Source organism: Astatotilapia calliptera, chromosome 20 (genome assembly GCF_900246225.1).
Source record: "Astatotilapia calliptera chromosome 20, fAstCal1.2, whole genome shotgun sequence".
NCBI lineage: Eukaryota > Metazoa > Chordata > Actinopteri > Cichliformes > Cichlidae > Astatotilapia > Astatotilapia calliptera.
In genome coordinates, this window is record NC_039321.1 from 25,278,861 (window position 1) to 25,297,478 (window position 18,618).

The 18,618-nt window shown below is 41.4% G+C and overlaps 1 protein-coding gene across 8 annotated transcripts in view; it reads right to left on the bottom strand.

Annotated features, from left to right (window-relative positions):
• The window catches only part of LOC113013014 (forkhead box protein J3-like), a 69,452-nt gene that overhangs the window by 43,597 nt on the left and 7,237 nt on the right, over positions 1-18,618 (bottom strand). For 7 of the 8 annotated variants that reach the window (XM_026153535.1, XM_026153532.1, XM_026153528.1 and 4 more), the window contains 2 exons: positions 16,155-16,278; positions 15,349-15,835 (listed from right to left, as the gene is read on the bottom strand). In XM_026153535.1, coding sequence (XP_026009320.1) covers positions 15,349-15,714 — 366 coding nt within the window. In that variant the 5' untranslated portion in view covers positions 15,715-15,835; positions 16,155-16,278. The remainder of the gene's footprint in view (positions 1-15,348; positions 15,836-16,154; positions 16,279-18,618) is intronic. The other variant, XM_026153530.1, reaches the window with a different exon arrangement.

Consider the following 18,618-nt stretch of genomic DNA (forward strand, 5'->3'; position numbering starts at 1 on the left):
AGTTCCAGATGGATTTCTCAGGTCTTTGCTGTATTTTTTTCCCAATTTTGTAAGGGCATGACTTTCAGATAGTGTCGATCTGCTCGGACAGGCTTTTTTTTTGAGACCTACTACTTCTTCTTCTTTTCTTCACTTTCCTCAATTTTTTTTAACGACGCACTGCACACCATGCTCAGATATGCCAACTTTTTAGACAGCACCTCTTCGGAAATCATTTGCTGGCGCAAAAATACTATTTTATGTCTGTAAAACTGTGTTATCTATTTCATATATTCAGCTAAAGAAATTGGAACAGATCATGTATTTTCGCAACAGGCTTCTAGCAACAAAGTGTCTAATGATACAATTTAAAAGTTGCCTGTTATGAAAGCATAAAGAAATCTCCTCAGACCATTGCATAATACTCTATACTGATTATTTTGTTGGCTGTTTGACGTCATGTGGCTACATCCATGTTTTAAATGCAGTTTACGGCTTTCACACTATTATTAGATAATGACAGAGACTTGTGGATGTTTGCATGTGCACAGTATATAATGTTGTAATTACTGTTTATGTGTACATGTGGTTAATGGATGTTGCCGCTGCCTAATGTAGGCTGCAGCATCCTGGACTTGACGAGGGTAGTTATATAAGGCGGGCTTGACAGGCATGGATGACTTTTTGACAAAATGCAATGTGATATAATGTGATGTGTGACAAAAAGTCAGGTTTTGGAAACATGCTTTCGGGTGGAGAAAGGAGAGGGATATAAGGCTGTGCATGTGTGTGGATCAGCCGTAGAAAGAGATAAATGATCAAAGAAAGATGCTTAACAGGATAAAAAGCCTGTCTGCATGTGTGGGTGTGTGACTAGATATGGTAAAGTGCAAGGTAAAGGCCCCAGAAGATATTCTGGCCATAGGCGGGAAGCTTCCTGCTTTTGTGAATGTGTGTTTGTGTAGACATGCCAGAGAAGCAGGTCACATAGAGAAGAGCGAAGTTACATAAGTGGTAGGTTTGGAAGATTTGGGTCATGCCAGCAGAGTTAAATGCAAAGTGGTAACATTAGATGGCATTTGCTCAACAGAATTGAACGCTCCTGAGAAGAGATGTTTCATAAAGGTGGAAACAAAACTTTTTAATATTTTCCTGCTCCCCAGGTTTCCTGCTGTAACAATCTTTTTCATTTTATGCACAGACACTGAGGTGAGTTATAGCTGAAGCATTAATGTGCACACTAAACTAAATGATTCCCCATCAGGTCTGCAGTTTGGGGAGGGTTTGATTACAGTCACTAAAAGTTTACAAGACGACATTTAAAAAATGGATGAAATCCAGCATACTGAGACACTGAGGCCTGGGGAAAAACTGTAGATCTTTACATTTTTGGTTGAAAATACATTCATTAATGTGCTTCAGCAGGCTGTAGTACAAAGCCTGGGAAAGCTCTAATAAGCAAGGTATAAGTCCCACAGAAACCTCTGCTCATCTGTTGTTGTCTGCTGGGAGGCTGAGGTCAAAGGCCAAAGGGCCAAGGGTATTTGCTGGCCAGGGTTTTAACCTATGGCGGGAGCTTAGTCGGTCTGATGTGCACACACAAATGCAATCCCACACAACAGTATTCACGAGAGTCACTCCCATGCCCTTCACAATGAATGCATTGTTGTGTCGGAGAGGTACAGAGGCACAATCAGAACCACAGCTAGAGAAAGAGTGAAAAAGGAAAGAAGCCAGAGCAGGAGAGGATATTGGGAGAAAATAAAGAAAAGAAGAGATTTTTATTAACTTTCAGCTGAACACATACAGTGAGGGGGTAAAATGTAAGTTTTGAAAGTAAGGCACAGGAGTAGAAGCTGGGAGGAGGGAGAGAGCAAGAGGCACAAAGAAAGAAAGAGCTGAAGTCGGCTGGATGAGGGAGTGTAGGGTACAAGCGCACACGGACAGGTGTCTTAGATGTGAAAGTCTCCTGGGTTCTGAGTATCATTGAGACACCTTATTATATCCTGATGGTGACGGAGTGACAGCCGCTCGGTGAGTATGCAGGGCTGAATGCAAGTCACTACTTCAAACTCCATCTGATACATATTCATTTCATTTGATGGACTCTTTCCCCACCCTCTTCACTCCCTCACTCAAGTACTTCACACAAGTCATCTATAAGATGAGAGGTATGCGCGGCTGTGCAGCGTCTGCTTGTACACAAGTGTGTGCGCCTGAGTGGGTGTGTGCATTTCAACGTTTGTTGGTTCGTTCGTCTGGATGTAAGCGCGCGCGTGTGTGTGTGTGGGTGGACCTGTGCACGTGAGCAGATATGCATGCACCTGTTCATCTGCGTTAATGTGTCTACACGTGTGTGTGTGTTTCCAGAATGTAGCATAACCTGCTTGCTTGTGTGTGATGGAAAGAGAAGGAGAGGGCCTAAGTGAGTCTGCATACTTGTGACTCACACACACATACACACACAAAAAAAAACAACAACATCACAGACAAGGTGGAAGCAGGGTTTCTGCCGTCTCTGGGGATCTAGCAAGCTGCTCCAAAACAATAAAAATATTCAAAAACGCAGTTCATCATCCCAACCAGCAGGCCCAGCTTTGCCACATCATTTTGTCTAGAGTCATTTTAGACACAGACTGCTTGGATGCCCTTAGCAAGTTGCAGGTTATACTAATCTAGTGTTGCATTTCCAGAGGCTCACATCAGTCTGGTTTAATTATTGCATCAAGACACGCACTTCATCTGCCGCTGATGCAGCTGACTGACTGCAGCAAACCCAACACAGTCACCCCTACTCAAACAACATGGATCTGCACCACTAACTTGACAAAAGGCTTAATTCTCGGATGCTTTCTGTCATATTCCAGTTCAGCTATTGCTGATGTAAACCTGCTCCTGCTGCACACTGAAAGCTTACGATTGTGTGCAAGCTGTGGCAAAAATGCAATAAATTCTTACCATAGCATGTTAGAAATATATTTGCTTGAAAAAACGATTTCACTTTGCTGCTTTAGCCCTCCAATGGACTGGCAACCTGTCCAGGAAGTACCCTGCCTCTCACCTTGTGATAGCTAAGATGGGGTCCAGCCCCCATAAACCTGAATTAGGTAGGCAGTACAAAAATGGATAGACGGCTCTGTCTGTTCTTCCGATGCTGTAGCATCAAAGATGCACGAAAGCCTAAATAAACAGAGAATATGAATAAAAGATTTGGTCAGGGATTCACTTGGTGCAAAACTTCACGAATCAGGGAATTTTACCAACTTGGAATCGGATCTGAACTGGAACAAGTTATCAGATCCCATATCTGCTGGTTGGATTCTTTTTTTATTGTGGAGGAGCCTCAGGAAATATAATGACTTTGCAATTGACTAGCAGAACCTCATTAGTACTGTCACTCTCCAAAAAGTTCAATCAGAAAAATGTCTATGTCTATGGTATATGTATGTGTGTAAACCACATTTTCAGAAAAGGTTGACCTAAGAGCTTGAAATCAAGATCACCAGGATTCAATCTCATTTGAGATTTTTTAGTAGACGGCATATGTGGTATCAATTTAAAAAATCCTATGTTGCCTTGGTCTCAAGTTACCACATTCACAAACTTCGGTGTCCAGCGGAGAGATGACATTTACTCAGGTTATTTGTCTAATACTAAGATTTGTTCACTAATCTGAAACTTTTAAATGTGACAAATGTGCAAAAAGCTGAGAAATCAGGAAGGGAGCAAATACGTGTTTTTACTCTGTCATCAAAGCAGCACTTAATGGTCCTTTTTAGTCTTGTATTTGACCATTTTTCAAGTTAGACATGACTTGATCCTCGCTATCTAACCAGTTGAAAAGGAACACGCATGTTTATTAGTTCTTGAAACATTTTTTTCTTTCCTTGTCTTTGTTAAGCCGTTCTGCCACTTGACTGCCAAAGTGATCAGCTGAACACCTTAGAGACACATGACAGACACAGGTGCAAACAGCAGTGTGTCTCAGGTGTCCAGCCATGATCAGATCACACAAGACACATTTTAAAACCAACTGTTTACAGGGTCTTTGATGAAGACTGTAGTGGGAATTGCAGAAGAATGAGCAGAAGACTAATGTATTCGATGCTTATCTGATGCCAAAACACCTTCTAATATTCACAGATAGGATTTTACAAAGCAGGTCGGTGATTATGGTGCTACTATTTTATCTTTTTTTCAAGAGATAAACAGCAGAAATACTCTACAACAGTAAGAGATCATCCCAGTTTTCCCAGCCTTTGTCCTTCCTGTGTCACATCAGCAGGATTTCTGCTCTCACAACTAATTTAGAAAGACAAAATTCTTTCAGGTGTAATTTTATTATAGTGTTTCAAAAATAACACAGAGACCAAAGTAGGTCGCAGTGGCAGACTTCCTGTTGCTGATTGTTTCAAGCAGAGGGCTGTGTGCGAAGTGACAGCTTCTGTCACCAGCTTTTCCGGGAGAGGAGGTGAGTGAACAGGGAAGGAGGAAGGAGGGGTAGGAGGACAGGCAGGAAGGAGTGCACTGGTTGTACTATGCATCCCAATGCCGTTTGACAGCCGCCCTTTTCTATCATGCTTACGTGAAGAAATGAAGGCTATTCTAGTCTGATTTCTAAACTTGTTAATTAGGTGGGTTGTGTTGAGCTGTTTGGGAGGTTGCGTGGTTCATGACTACTGAAACTGCAGTGGATTTCCTGTGGGTATAGATAATATCCACAACATCCATCTAAATTAGTTTTTTTCCCTCCTTTTTCTTTAGTTTTACAGATTTTTAATCACCAAAATGTGGTGCCTTTTCAAACAACATCCATCTAAATTACTTTTTTCCCCTTTTTTCTTCATTTTTTATAGACTTTTAATCACTCAGATATGAAGCCTTTTCACAAACTATATTAATCTGCTCAGACACCGTCCAGAACAGTGTAAAGGCCATGTTTCTGGTACTGTTCAGGCTTTCTGTGATTCACGTGTCAATATAACCAATGGCAGATTGGATTGCCTTGAGATGATAAAATAGAGATCAATGCCACGCGGTTATCAGCACTGTTGCTGTTTTATGATCTTTAACACAGTTATAAGCCTTGAACAAATATATTATGTGGTTGTTTATTGAGTTTAGAGCTTTAATAATGTAAGATTTTGTAAATAGGCACAACTCCTGTCAGACTGTTTAGCAAATACCGGCTGTAGTCTGCAAGTTCTTGTTTACTGATGCAAAGAGAAGCAGGAATCTAGTTTTTTTTATTCTTTTTCCGATTCAGTGTCACTCCCTTGTACATGAAAAATTATTTCTGGTTATATGTCAATGTGGCTGAAATGGACAGGACCAGATTTTAGCCAAGTTTTAGATAGACAACCTCACATTTGTGTCTAAAGTATTTTAGCATGCAGAGGAGTTCATGGTTAACTCAGTGGATGCAAGGTGTTCAAGCCACTCATCAATCATCACTCTTCCATCACTGTGCTTTACAGTTTGTATGACTGTCTGTATGACGTTAGTATGACGTGTGCGGATATGCTGTGGTTGTTTTTCTCCAAAAGATCTCCACCTTGGCCTCATCTGTCCAAAGGACATTGTTCCAAGAGTCTAGTGCTTTGCTCAGATGCAACTTTGCAAACCTACGTTGTGCTGCCATGTTCCTAAGACAGAAAAGACTTTCTCTTGGTAACAATTCCAAACAACTCATAACTGTTCAGCCTTTTTCTAAATGTACTGAAATGAACTTTAACATTTAACATGCTGAGGCCTTCAGAGTCAAAGATGTACTCTTGGGTTTTTAGGAATTTTTCTGAGCACTGCATCTGACCCTTGGGGTGAATTTTCTGGGACACCCACTCCTGGGAAGATTGTGGCATGCAGCTGAATGCTCCAGACCAGCAAACTGGCAAAAATGCAAATTTATACCAGTGATCACACTTGCTGATGATCAATTAATCACATGCATTTGATTAGCAGCACCTGGCTTCCATTTACCCTCTTAATTCATATGGAAGTAGAAAGAGAGTGCTGAGCTTTTCTACGGGCCTGCAAAGAATATTATGAAAATGGTTTTTTTTTCAGATTACTGTACTGAAATTTTTTTTTACGATTTTTAGTTTTTAAGAATGTTGTATTTTCATCTACATTAAAGTTAGGTAGCTTTTATTTTCTCCCTGAATACCTCAGCTAAAAAAATCTAAAAATAAAATTACTAAATCTGCTTAGGCTGACACCGCTGTCAATTTCATTTGAATGCCTTTTTATTTAAAAAAAAAAAAAAAAGCACCACACATGTATTATTTGCTAAAAACTGTGCCTAAGCAGGGCTGCTTTAACTTTGGTAAATCAGAAAACCATCAGCCATTTGCTTTTTTTTCTAGGACACGCTTTGACGCAACCCAGGGTCTGATAAAGAACAGGCTCGTGTCAGACAGGAAACAAACCCCATAACTAGGGAAGAAGCTCATTCTGTGGTATAACTGTTGCATTCCAAAGTGCTAGGGAAACCGGCCTAAAGCCTATTATTAGCCATATGGAGAGTGCTGCAGGCCTGACTGGTTAGAGAGGGAAACACAGTGTTGGATGAGCGCCAAATACTCGAGGAGATAGCAAGAGAAATTCCTGGCTTTTAATTAAGAATTTAATAGTGAGACTCATATTAGTGATTAGTATGTAATTAAAAGCTCTAGCAGTGTTTCGTACACAAGTATAATTAATAGCTGCATCTATGCATGTGTGCGAGTGTGGACACAGCTTAAAACGGGAAAAAAAGCTAATTATCTTAATCTGCCTTTCAATCAATAGCAGCAATTTATATTTAAATACAACTGTGGTGGAAGTTTATATATATTATGGCTTAAATCGTCTCATAAAAAGAACAGGGGCTAGGACTGCTTCACAGCTCACCATCAAAGCTGAACTGTCAAAGTCCAAGTTAAAGGAACATATTACACCAAAAATAAATAAATAAATAAATAAATAAATAATAATAGCTTTGCAAGCTCCTTTGACAACGACGACCTGGATGACTGAGAACTTTCACAGACACCAAAAATAAATAGTTTTTTTCCCCTACATCAGGGTGAGTTGCCCATCTAAAGAAAACCTTGGAAGCAATGTCTCTTTCCAAAAATCATGAACTGATTTCTTAAAATAAAATAATAATAATCATATTAATTTTTTTTCCCAACCAAATAACACCCAGATAGATAAACAGCACTACCAGGCAAAAAACACCTAAACTTAACTTTTCGAGTAAACTATCCCTTTAAAAGTGAACAATGAACTGTGGCCACAACTGCTTGTCATTAACTTTAACAGCCGACCTTTAACAGAAAGAGGAAGTTAACAGCATTTGTTGCATGACCGCCGTTTTGCTCCAAGCAGTGATGAGAGACCAGCCAGTTTAGTAGGGCAGTTCCCACGGCAACTTGCTCTAGTCGTGTTAAAAGTGAGTCTGTTAACACTAATTTAATTTATTGCAGTGCCCCACAGTGGTCAGCCCGTGCTTTTGTTCTACTTTGGTGTCAACGCAAAGAAGAAACTCATGCAATCGAACACCATTCAGGAGTTCAGTGGGATGATTCAAATAGTCTGTCCTCTTTTTTTTCCTCTTTACCAAATGGATCTGTCAGGATAATGAGGAGTTTAGGTGTATTTCTGTGACTTGAAAGTATGCAGCGTGTAAATGTATACACAACTGAAACACAAAACAAAATTCTCTGCATCGGCCAATGCACATTTATTTCATATTCTCATATATTTACAAGAGATTGAGGTGTTTGTTTTCGTGAAATGATACGGTTTTTCCAGTTTAGAGAGCTTAAAAAAACCCTTTTTAAGAGTATTTCATACAATAAAAAAACTGCTGCCTTTTTTCCCCTCTCCCTAGTAAAGGAAACGAGAGCCACTGTCAGCCTTTATTGTTTTTTTCTTGTAAGGTTAATGAACACAGCGCTCAAATTTCAGATAGTTACTGCACTGAAGCGCATGCATACCTATACTGAAGACTGAACACTACATGGTTTATTACGATAGCTTAACAACTACCTTTGCAATGCACTTCCCTGTGGCTTAAGCCACTTCATGCACGATCACTGCAAATTTCCCATAAGACATTACATTCTAACAACTTCCTTGAAGCGAAAGCCTCGGCCAGGAACTAAAGTAACACTCCAATGCTGCTTCTCTCATCAGTTAACCATGAGCGCAGAGCATGCGGGCCCATGCACTAACATTATGATGCAGTGCAGATGTGCACAGACACACATCTGTACAGCCGACTGGTTTTACGTGACACGCAAACTGAGAATAGTAAGGTACATGATTAAGGTAAGTAAGACACAGTTCTGTAGCTCTATGTCGCTTAGTAATGTGGGGGAGAAACACACAGTGGCTGTAGAAACATATCCAACCCTGTACACACGTACCACTACACCACTGGAGCTGTGCAGACACACTGACTGTACAGTGACAAAAATGGAGATGTGCTCATAAGACACAAACTTAGGTGCTTCAGTGCACCTACAGCAACAAAATGACTCCCTGCAGCCAATGACAACACTGGAGTTCCTCCACATACTTAAGTACTCTTGACATCGAGCATCGACCTTCACTGCGCTCAGCCGCAGATCTCCCTTGGAGCAGGCATGAAAGGACGGGACTCAGAATAATGGCCTGGTGCTGATTCATATCAGGTGATTGTCTATGACATACAATGTTCAGCCAAAGGCCACTGCGCCAGTGCTGCCCTTTACAACGTCACATTAGGCCTTGCTAATTTGCAGCCAATTAGCCTGGCTGCATGGGAGCTAGCCTGAGGCCACAGGGGTTGCAAGAGAGCAGGTGAGTAAGTGCAGACTGCCATTTGGTGAAGGTACAGGTCTAGGCGGCATTTCTTAAGCGGTGAGTAATAGGAAGACCTTCACATTTCAAAGATAATATAATGTTAAGATGAGGTCTGAGTAGGTCACATTTTTCTAGCATTATATTCAGAATACAAAATCATAGCGAATACAGAAATGTACTTAATAAATTCCATTAAAATAAACAAAAATATACAAAAGAAAAGAGGAAGGGCCTTTTCTGGTTCTTAGAGCAATCTTAATTTGCTTGTTAAGTCAGGACCGCTATCATCAAGAGCAGATTTCTATCTGAAGTAACTTATATTTGCCAGCGTTGACCTTCTCTGTCCTTCCTTGTGTATGTGCAGAAAGCTGGAAGAGGGGGTTAGAATCAGCACGCAGGACACAGCAGACATGCTATGTTAACAACAGATATGACATGGATTACAACGGATGGGGTGGGGGCGGGTTGCAAAGCAGCTTGCCAATCCAACAGGTGGCAAACTAAATATGCAAAATAGTGTGAGCTTTATCATACAGCCAACTGGATGTGCAGAAAGTTATCATCTGAGCTATCAGCCTGTGTGAACTGGCTTTAAGATTAGCTGGTCTGCCAGTATAGTGCCATGCTTCATGTCTGGAAACCATAGATAAAAGATAAACTACTTCGAATGCCATGAAGCTTTCACATGCAACAAACTGCCCCAGCGAACACAATGAAACATGTTCCAGTTTGATTTGCTCGATAAAGACCATAAACTATTAATCCACTATCAAAATGACTTATTATTTGACTAATCCTTTCAAGATTTAACACAAAGAGAGGAACTTCATTATCCACCGAGCTAGAAAACATTATTTTGTGGGAAAATATTGTGAGGAAAACAACCTCTGGCAACACAAATAAAGGCAGTGCAATTTAAAAATATTCAAACTGCATAAAATGAAAGCTAATTAAGATAAAACAAAATGCACTAAATAGAAAACACTGTGGGCCACATGTTGAAGGTCAGCAGTAAGTTTAAAATCCTGACTGCACAGCTTGACCTGATGGCCAAGCGGTCAGGGCGCACACCTCGTGATCAAAGATGCCCTCAGCAGCTGAGTTGCCCATTGCCTCTAGTTGCTGCATTTCATTAACTTGCTCTCGTTCCCATATCTATCTATCTATCTTGGAATAAAAAAAAGTATTTAATTACAGATGACTTTACTTTTACAAAGTGAACAGAGGCAAAAAGGCAGAAGAAAAGATAAAAGAACTCCTGTGTGGCTTCGGTTTCCTGCTGCGTAGTCATTATGAGTTGTGGCAAAGGTAGATTCAACAGTGGAGGGACACGTGGGTGTGAAAAGGATGCGAGGGGGCTACAGAGGGCATGGGAAAGTAGAGCAGTGTAGGGTGTGGGACGCAGGCAGGGAGAGAGGGTGAGGCTGGTAAAGATAACATAAGAGAGATAATGCTGTTGCAGTGATACAAAATAATATGACGCAGCCTGATGCAACACCGTTTGCATTCCCCTCCAATCTCCACTCCAGTTTATTCCTCCGCTTCCAAATAAAAAAAGATAAACAAAAATACGGAAATGCTACGCATGCATGTTACACAAGCTGAATTTAGAAGCTTTAACGAGGTCTGTAAACAAATCGCTTATGCATGCATGTGCTTTTTAATTTCATCTTTTTTTTTTGATTACACATTCTCAATCTCCTCCACAGCTCCAGAGGAAGCCTGTCATCATTACTTCTCAGATGTAAAAGAGCGCTCCATTTTTTTTCCCAGCTAAGACACAAAAATCTCATGACCTTGGAAATTTACATGATTATAACAGCGAATTATTCCTCTCTTTAACGTGCTGCATTCGCAAGCATGGCTCGAGTCTAGACGCCACACGTATGACAATCTCACGGCGGTCGACGACTGTATGCTGAAGTTGGTAAACGTGTTTGCGTTTGTGATGTGCGGTGTGGTGTGTTTACGGTGTGTATGGCTGTGTGTGTGTGTCCTGGTTTCAACTCTGCCGTTCTTGCACTCTCACATTATCATACAGAGCAGACGGAGTGCGTGTGTTGGGTAGTAAAACTCTCCTCTGCTCTCTGACAGCACTCCCCCCTACGCACACACACACACACACACACACTCACACACACCTCCCATCTCGTCTCCTGCTGAGCTCCCCGTGTGTAATCTGTAGACTGCACACGTACACTGCTTACCTGAGTGGGACTCTCTCTGCAAGTGTACAAGCTTGTGTGCGTGTGTGTATCTGTGTGCGCGCATGCATGCACGTGCGGCAGAGGGTGAAGGAGACGGCAAACACGAGAGACCAGGTATGAGGTGTTTTCTGAAAGCTTGGCTCGGTACATGCAGAAAACACGCTTCTTGAGAGCGAGCGTTTGCAACGTGTGCACGAGCGAGCCCGGCACTGTCTGCCGAACGTAGCTCCAAGACAATCCTTGTGTCTGTCTCCTACTGTGTACAGCTGACAGCAATCACCTGAACTGGAATGAACCGGACTTACGTAACTTTCCCTGTGAAAGCCACGGCTGGCCTGAGAGTGAGGAGTTGGGTCATCCAGGAAGCAAAAGTTTATAGCCATTTCCTCAAAGATGAATATAGGGGGGGGGGAAGAGAAAAAAAGCTTCATCGTGGTGACTTACATTTACATCTATAGTTCTAATTCATCTGCAGGTTGATGATTTTGAAATATTTTTTCTCTTCTCAGACATATCAGAGTTCAACCAGCGTACTACAAGTGGCTTTCTGGCCCTAAGGTGATCTTATACTGGACAGAAGCATCCTCATTTGCAACAATTAGTTGTAAAAAGTTGGAAAGTGATTTGATCAGCCTACTAATCTCATTATCTGTCTTTACATTTGTTTTAAAAATTGCTAGAAAGAACAACAAAGAAGTAAGAAAATCCTGATAACAATGACATAGCGACACCATGTGTTTTGTTTCCTAGCAACAAGAACACAAGCCCTGGCATGTCTGAGAGCCAGATCAGCTTGTCAGCTTCCAATGGCAATTTAGTACCTAAAAAAGGGAGCTACTTCAACGTCCTCCAACAAAGCTGAATACTTTGCAAAATGTGCAATAAATATGTTCTCAGTGGAAGTGGAAACAACAAACCTTGAGGCAAAAATATAAAAAACGTTGAGCACAACCAGCCCAAAAAAGCATGTAAGCAGATGTTAGCAGCTATTGATGTGCAACAAAACTAAATAAATAAATGTAGTGCTGGCTACTTGCACTCCAAATGATGGTTTCCCATCATTTTTACGAATTGTGCAAAAAAGGAGAGATTTAAGCAACTGGTTAAAAAGTTCAGCTCAACGTTCTCAGATAGAAAATATTCTTCAATTTCAATTATATTGTGCAGGTGCTTGATGAGATACAAGGTTAAAATCCTTTAGTTTAGCAAAAGCAGTAACTAAAGTGTTAAGCACTTGCATTATCTTTCACTTGCGGCTGCTTTTGTGCTTACATTTACTTTATTCAGTGTCACAACTATTGCACTATGAAAAGGCCATTCAGACACAACGCGACAGCGACACTGGTGCTCTCTGAAATCCACAAGTAGTGATACCAATACTTTGTTTCTAGCCTTTAACATCAGCATGTAGCCCACTTAATTGTGCTATATAGATTCTTGTTCTGGAAATAAAAAAATATACTTCAAACATGCACTATAACAAAAATGGCGGAACCTTTTTATGTTGAGCGCCATTGCATATAGTACATTTGATTGTCATCAATGACAGCAGCTCATTTGAAAAGAAGGATAGAAAATGGCTTTCAAATGCTGCTGCCAGAAAGCAGCAATCCACTACAAAATGCTGTTCAGTATTTCCCCCCCTGTATCTTCATAAATACAATTATCTCAAATTTGTATATTTTGATACAATTTTGAGGCTACATCGCTCACTTCTACGAATAAGTAGGCAAATTGTATGTCCAGTGATGAAGGAAAGCTAAATCATTCATTGCTAAATGTAAATAACATTAAATATGATTTGGTGCACTCATGTCGGAATATATGCGTGCTCTTTTCCCTTCACGTTGAAAGCAGGTGGACACCGATACATTTTTTAGGCAGAAACTCCTTTTTCTTAGAGAGTTACAATCATGCTCATTTCCAGATAGATAGATAGATACATTACTGATCCCACAATGGAAATTGTTGTGTTACAGCAGCACGATAAAGTGTAAAAACAGTATAGTTACAGGCACCTTTTTAAGGCCTTATGCTATAAGCTGCAGGAATTTATATATACAACAGTGATAAAAAAATGAAGTTAGTTAAACAACAGTAAAAGTTATTTTCTTGCACTCAACTTGAGTCGATTTGGATGATTCACAGTTCAAAATAATCTCTATATATCTTACACTCGACCTGACTACAACAACTCCTTCTTGCTGGCTTCCTCCATATTTAAGAGAATTCTTTCTTTGATTGGCAGCATGTGAACAGCTGCCAATCAGCAGATGGATGAAAAGAGTGAAATGCAGCGTTACGTTAGCTAACATAATAGTCTAAAAGTCTACAATATATTTTATTAAATCGATCTATACTGACAAATGAAAACACTGTGTAGTTTTATTGAGCTCTGGCCTAGAAAGAATCCAACAAAACTCTGGGTTATGTGTCTTGCAAAAAACTCCCTGCACGAGTGTAGTGAACAAATGCCAGAACGTGTGAAAAGGAAAGCGCAACGGCATCAGCATAGCGCCTTAATGATGCTACTAGAATGCAGCTACACACACAAATCAATGAATCTAGCTGTATAATTACGGGATACTAAAACATACTGGCACTCAAATACAACCAGCAGGAAAGGCAGTCATGAGCTGCAGCGAGAGAAATCCTGGATGGTCTCTATAACCCCCGTTCTCTCTATCCGAACAGAAAACTAATTGATTGAATCCTGCTAACTGGTAAGAAGCTCTTCCAACACAACCTGGCTTTTATCATAACCTTTTTGTCTCCGTACCTGGCATGGCTCCGTTCAGGGAACGGTGTGCTGAAGATTATAGACGGGGAACAGACGCGGGGAAAAGAAGAGAGGAGGGGAGTGAGTGAGTGAATATGAGAGTGAAGGAGAATAGGGGAGAGGGGGTTTGGTGGAGAGCAAGTGTTTGGGAGATGAAGATAGAAAGCGTAAGACTGAGAAATAATGAGAGAAGAAGAAAAATGTTCTTGCTCTCAGAGAGATGAATTGGTTGATAGTTTGCAGACAGCCTTTCCAGTGTCAGGAGAAGGACTATATCCATTCCCTTCTTTGCTAATAAGGCAGAGAATCCCCAAGACACAACCGCAGGGATCTATTCATTTGTCTCCAATAACACAGCCACCTTTCTGCTCATATTAGCCAGGATTTGCATAGCTACATTTGCATAAGGATTTAATAATGTCATCTGAATGAGACGAAATGCATCTGTCAATCATTCTTGGTTCACTAACAGGGTTCTGTGCTCTTCTGGGTTACAACTGGTTCAGGGTTATGCATTCTGATCACTAGCATTATGAGTGTGTGAGGATATGGGTGTGAAATAGCATAGAAACCTGAATTAAGTATCCAGTTTCCGTTTTCAGTCCAATCTATTCCCCTACAAATCCCCTAGCAAATCTAGGTTTAGCTTAAAATGTCTAAGATGTAAAACATATAATCGATTCGACTGATATAAGATACAGCATTTAAAGAAGCATGTTGGACTGATGCTTAATAGAAGCGGGCAGTATTCTGAGCTCTAGAATAAAACTACAAACTTCTACCTGGAGGTTTATTTTACAGCATCTAACAATGACCAAACAATGTCGATTATCTCCAGTCCTAACAGATGATAAACTTCATCAGTGTCTGTATATAAATCTTCAATTTGACAGTTAATCATTTAATCAGTTGAATAGTAAAGGAGGCAAACAACTAAAATCGAAAAATAAATGTAAAAATGCAAGAAAAGTTTTGCCGTAAAAAAACAGCCTTGACTAAATGTCAATACATCCATCTAACTGTACTATAGAGTTTAAATAAAAAACCCCACAAAAAACTAACACACTGGATAGTGTGTATATATACAACATTGTATATTGTCGCAGTTCAAGGTTGTGGAGTCTGCCTACAGATGATTCTGAGACAGGAAAGACCAGAGCTTGCTGGTTAACAGCGAATGAACCTTTAAAATAAGAGGACGAAGATTGTTTAATAGTAAATCACTGACCATGTCGTTGTCTTGAATGAATGAAAAAGCTAAAATAAAGTACACTTCGATGAACCACCCAGTTTAATCTTTATACTAGGCTGGTGATGTACCACATGATCAGACCTGGAGCATTTTTGGATCCTTTCAGCTTCGCTATAAATTTGACATACAAAGATGCTGAAAGACAGACCTAAATAAATCATTGAATAAATAAAATATTACAAAACTGTTAGCCATCATAATTTGTGAAAAAAAATTCCCATTCTGAAATCAGACTCACATTAGAACCAGTTCACCTGCAGACAACAAGAACAAAACACAGTTTTTATATCCTGTCCTACCTTCCATCCGCTGCCTGCCTCTCTGTAGTAAGGGAAGTTGTCGCAGATCCACTGGTAGATCTCGCTGAGGGTCATCCGTTTGCGCGGTGAGCCGTTGATAGCAAAGGTGATGAGGCTGGCGTAGCTGTAGGGCGGTTTACCATCTCTGTGCTGTGCTGCTTCCTCTTGGTCCAGTGTGGTTCCTGGGTCCAAATGTACCATTTTCTTGCCAGGTCCGTGCCCGTGATGGTGCCCGTGGTGGTGGTGGTGCCCGTGGTGGTGGTGGCCATGGTGGTGTCCCGTGTCGGCCTTCTGAATGGCTGCCCTCATGCCGAGCTGGGGAAGCCAGTCCATTGAAGTAAGGCTGCTCTCCAGCTCAGAGGTCATAGTGTTTGTCTTGTCAGGGGTCAGGGGTCAAAAGGGAAGATGCACGGCTCAGGGACTTGGCGTATGGAGGATCTCCTGTTGGCTCACTGAATGGGTTCTGTGCAGCAGTCTTGGCTCAAGCCTAGAAGAGCAGGAGGTTTATTTACTATGTCTATTCATCTCCTTTAGCTGGAGCAGAAAGAACACTTGGCAGACACACACAGATGTTAACTTGCAGAATATTCTCCGCATACAGTGCAGCGCTGTATAATGGAAAACTAAATATTTTGGCATGTTGCTCACTTGTTCTGTCACAGTGTGAATAAATATGATATGCACCGTGAGCTATGGATATGAAAAAAACAAACAAACAAAAACTTTAATCAAATTGTTTCATTGCATTAATTATACAGTGATAAGCAAAGCTGCATGGGGGACTAGGTAAGAGTTAAGTTTCTTACTCTTCCCATTCCTTTCCATCTTTCTTTGGGCCACAGCATCTGAGGAAGTCACCGAAGTGAAAGGTAGAGCTCGTCCCTCGTGCATGTTCACAAGATCTTCATTTAGCCTCTGTAATGGCCGCTGCTGCAACGTACAAACACAAACCACACAAGACGGTGAGCTTGGACTGCCAGACATCCTTCATAAGATATTAATATCACACAACCGTTCAACTGGCCTCGGCATCTGTCCAACCCGATTAAAACTCTTCTCTCTTTTTCTCTCTGTGTTCTGTCTATCTGGATTGCCTCGCACTCTCATTCCCTCCAAAGTGGAAATGGCAATTGGATCTGCCGAGTGACTAAAAGCTGGGGAATTGTTTTCACAAGTGCCTGCCAAATGGGGGGAACAGCTCGGGAGGAATTCCAACCCTCTGGAGGAGCCGAAAGGCTCGTCCCCTTCCCCTCTCTGACTACCCCTCCACACAGACACGCGTACACGCACGGAAACACACACTCGGTGTTCTAATTCTCCGACTCTCGACGTGTCTCACTCTTCTGTCAAGTCCACAACCACCCCACTGCCTCCCCCCTCAGGGTTTCAGGTCCTTGCCAGGCAGACCCAAAAAATGAAACCTCAATAACCCTCAACATTTGATTTTCGAAGCTATTTTTAGAGCAACACTGGACCTAAAACTGTACCTTCTGTTACACAGAGACTGAACTATTTTTTGGAAGTGGGCACTTTGAGCGTGATTCAGGACAAAACAAAGGGAATCATTTGGTACACCCAAGAGAAATTACTCACCAATTGTTCTGTACTTCAATCAGTCACAGAACATTTGTAGATTTGTCACTTTTGGGCTGAGAATGTCATGTAACTGTTACTCATCACAGGAGTGAAGATGCTGCATTCAAACCTCGCTCTGATTCAAGATCAGTTTCTTGTTTCGTGCGAGCACCAAGAACGAACGACATACGCTCTAAGGGATACAGGTAAATCTCAGAGGCCCAGAGTCTGAATAGTTAATAATGGTTGGATGAATTCAATCTCTTACTAATACAGAAATCTACAGCCAAACCTTTATCAACATCCTGCGAAATAACCTTCCAATGTCCTTGAACAACAAAGAGCCCACTGGCCCACGCACAGTCTCCATTCATGCTGTATATAATCAAGGTGGGAGAACTTCAATGAGCCTGCCTACCACCACAAACGTACAGACGAACACAAACCCCTCTGTCTGTCTTTTCACCAATCCCCCTGGAGAGCAAAATATACAAGGAAGAAAAAGAAGTGAAATGCCCAGCTCCTGCAAAACCCTGCTTAATTACACATGGAAAAAAATACATATTTAGCACCAGACTCATCAAGCTAAACAACCCAGGCAAGGGGTGGAGGGGGGGGACTAGTGCAAGGAAAGCGGCACTGACAGAAGAGATGTGCCCGATGAGGCTTTTTGCACAAAACTACCCCTGTCCCCCTCCTCAAGGCCCTGCCACTGTGGGAGAAGCTTCTTCCAACCCCCTCTTCGAAATCCCAGGAAGCTATCTTAATTAGTGCACCTTCTTCTTCTTCTTTTTTTTTTTTTGCTAAAGGGAATGTAGCATTACTAGTTGCAGTGGTGCAGGGTATGTGGGGAAGGGGGTGGTGATACACAAGACACAGAACAACAAGTACTTATTTTCCCCTCATTAAAAAGGAGGCTCAAGCTGCAAATCAGCCTGCCACAAGCCTCGACCTGCCGTGGCTGCTGTTGTTGAGAAGTTTTGGGAGCGTGGGCTGGCTGCACGGTGGCACGGTGTAGCTTCACACCGCTAGCATAGTGAGGTGTTGGGATGATGAGTAATAGAAGAGAGCACAGAGAGAAGACTTGACTTGGCTTCTGGGGAGAGGAGCCCTGCTGGGCGGGTAGACGCAACCAATTACCTAGTTGGCTCAGTCAACTGGGCCCACGGTGACTAAGCTAACCTCAGCACTGTGCCTTTTATTTTATGATATCGACTGTGTTTCACAACAGGGATCAAGGAAGAAAAGTGATAACTGGAGAAAAGAGATCTCAGTCACTGTATATCTCTGCAGATCAGGGAGACATCAGCCTTCTGTAGAAATACACTATACTACACCAAATGCATACGTGTTTGAGTGCTAGACTCTATTAAAAAGTGCCAAATACGTTATCAGAAAGGACAGTTTATTCATGACAAGTAATTGTCCATGGTTTTCTATGTTGAAAAAGCAGTGCATACTTTCTAAAATGATGTACAGTGGCAGAGTTTGAGTATTGCTAATGCTCCTTTGGTTCAAATACTTGAATAAAACCCCCCATATAGTTCACTCATGTCTGCCGTTTGATGATGGCATAAAATTTTTCAATAGAAAAAGCCCCCCCCCCCCCCAAAAAAAAAAAAAGGTTCTTCTTGTTGCACTACTTCGAATGCGGTGACTGGGCAGTGATGCAAACAACACAATTCCTGCTGATAC